Source organism: Penaeus monodon, chromosome 24 (genome assembly GCF_015228065.2).
Source record: "Penaeus monodon isolate SGIC_2016 chromosome 24, NSTDA_Pmon_1, whole genome shotgun sequence".
Taxonomy (NCBI): Eukaryota; Metazoa; Arthropoda; class Malacostraca; order Decapoda; family Penaeidae; genus Penaeus; species Penaeus monodon.
Window position 1 is genome coordinate 14,870,987 of NC_051409.1, and position 2,601 is coordinate 14,873,587.

At 45.3% G+C, this 2,601-nt stretch overlaps 1 protein-coding gene across 1 annotated transcript in view; it reads left to right on the top strand.

Moving 5' to 3' along the window:
- Nucleotides 1-2,601, top strand: part of LOC119588872 (A disintegrin and metalloproteinase with thrombospondin motifs 9-like) — a gene marked incomplete at its 5' end in the record, with an annotated part of 149,434 nt that overhangs the window by 140,132 nt on the left and 6,701 nt on the right. The window contains 3 exon segments of the mRNA XM_037937511.1: nt 781-972; nt 1,478-1,639; nt 2,428-2,591. Of these exon segments, the coding sequence (XP_037793439.1) occupies nt 781-972; nt 1,478-1,639; nt 2,428-2,591 (518 nt within the window).

A 2,601-nucleotide genomic window follows, 5' to 3' on the forward strand; every position in this document is an offset into this window, starting at 1 on the left:
CTCCTAAAGCTTGTGTTATGATTGCCTATTTTCGGACAGTTCTTCTTTATTCCTATTCTATCATCTCCACATGATTTTGTTTCTTCATAACGTTACTATTACCCAAGCTCTTGTAATGTCAAAAAGTGAGAATGTCTCGTGCATCTTGTGCTCGTCATGAACTAAAACCTTCTCTAGATTTTAGCCTTTATCATCTAATTCCAACAAAGGAACATGGTAGAAGTGAAAGAAAGTGTAGAATGATGAAATCAAGTGATTATTTAAGATATCGACATTTTCATTTTCATCATTTTCTGACATTTCACTTCGACTAACTTTGCTGGGTGTATATAAAACTGCATTTTGTGTTTAAAGCTTTGAATGTCTGCCATTTGAAAAGCAAAATAATGTAATGAAATCTTTGCAGCACAGATCTTTGTTTTCCTTTAGTTTTTGCTTCAGCATAACCAGTTGATTTGATCTTTTTTACTTTGTTTTTTATTTCCTCGAGAATATTTTACTTAAAGCCGAACGTAATCACTTTGGTCAGTTTGAGAATAAAACAGTTAAACAATAACCAGCATATATTTTTCAGTTTCTCTTGCTTCCACTGAATTATATACCATCGATAAACATAATGTAAAGTAACATAAAAGGCAATAATATCAGTCTGGAACTCGAGAGGCCTGGCCAGGCGCACCAATGCTTATAACCAGCCTTTCTCTGCCTCCCTTGAATCGCCGTCCACGCACTGCCTGCTGGCCTTGACCTCGCCCCCTGACCTGGCTTGACCCGGCGCAGTGCTCCAAGTGGTGCGACGCCGGACTGCAGCTCAGGGACGTCGCCTGCCACACCGTCAACGCCCTCGGCTGGATGGACCCGGAGCCCGTGGCGGAGGGCTGCAGCGAGCGCAAGCGGCCGCGCAACTCCCGCAAGTGCAACCTGGGCGACTGCGCGGGAGGCTTCTTCTGGAGGGTCAGGCCGTGGAAGCCGGTGAGTCGCTTCTGCGCCGCCCTCGGTCTCGGGCCCTCGGTCTGCGTCCTCTCTGTCTCCTCTGCGGGACCCTCTTTGTTCGTCTCCTTCCCTCTGTGGCCATGTCCTCCTCCTGTTGATGGCTTCCTTCTTTTTCCTAATCTTCTTTGTTTGTCTGTCGCTCCTCGAGTCTGTTTCAATTTCTTCTGTCCCTGTAAAAGAAACTGCTTGCCTGTGTTGTTTAAATAAAGGGATTTGCGCTCAGTCTAGCCTTGTATAAAGCTTGCACTTGTTGCATAGACTTAAAAACTACAATCGTCATTGTTTTGCATTCGTTTTTTTAAGACACAAGTTTGTATTAATTTCTTCCTTCGATCCGCCACTTAATGCAACTTTTACTTCCATATTAGTAAAAAAACAACATTAAACCATAAAAATATCCCAGCACATTACAAAGCAGGTTTAACAAATCTAAAAAAATCGAAATCTACGAGTAAGGAAACCTCAGGAGCGCCTGTCCTTCCAGTGCCAAGCACCCTGCGGCCAGAAGGGGCGGCAGAGGAGGAGCATTTACTGCGTCGACGCCAACGAGCAGAAGACGAGGCGGTCGATGTGCCCCAAGGAGCACAGGCCCAAGAGGAGGCAGAAGTGCACCGCGAGGCCGTGCGGATTCACCACGTGTGCTGAGGTGAGAAGTCCCTTTAGAGCTGAGAGGGTGTGGAGTTTTGGTGCATGTGGATTCACTACATATGCTGAGGTAAGGCTTCCAGTAAGCTTTGCTTCTGCAAGGTATGTGGCGTGTGTAGGTTCGCCAGCAAATGCTATGCCATAACTCAGTGGTATAGTCCTGGGTTCGCACCTGCGACTCAGCTGTGAGTGAGTACCGTGTTGACGCGGCTTAGTAAGCCTGTTCCTCTACGAACATGCCCCCAACATCCACTTGCCTTCGGCTGAAGTAAGAAGTCATTTTAGTTGCGGACCATGTGGCTATGTGCGGTGAGAGAAGTGCTGGTATAGCTGTGTTGTTGCCGAGGGTTTTATTTTGGCAAAATGTGTTCATATATGCAGGTAGATATGAAGAATTCAGGTATATATATTGTAAACCATGTATGAATTTATAGTGGTCAGGAATTTCTTGCGTTGACTCTTTGTTTCCAAGAACTGTTGTTTATTTTTAATATTTTTCTGTCACACGTATAGGACTGTTCCTAGACCTTTATTTAAACACTATTTCGTATCATTCTCTTCAGACTTCAGAAACATTATTTGCCATGAACACTGTTGGAAAGGAATATCACTGTAGGTTCCATTTTATCATTACAATCAAAACTTGCTAAAAAGACATATTATTGAAGTTACTAAAATCTTCGCAAGTAATGTACCTAAAAAACTATACATCCACATCCACAGTTCCTTCCTATCAATTTCCCCCAAACAAACTGCTGGCCAAGCATTAACCTTCTGCCACGCCCACAGGCCAGAGAGGCCCTCCAGGTGACGGTGGACGGCGAGTACTCCCTCCTGGTGGCCGGCAAGAACATGAGCATCTTCTGCCTCGGGATGAACTCCACCAGCCCCACGGAGTACCTCACGCTGCCCGCGGGGGAGGAGGGCAACTTCGCAGAGATGTACAATAAGATGTGAGTTCGA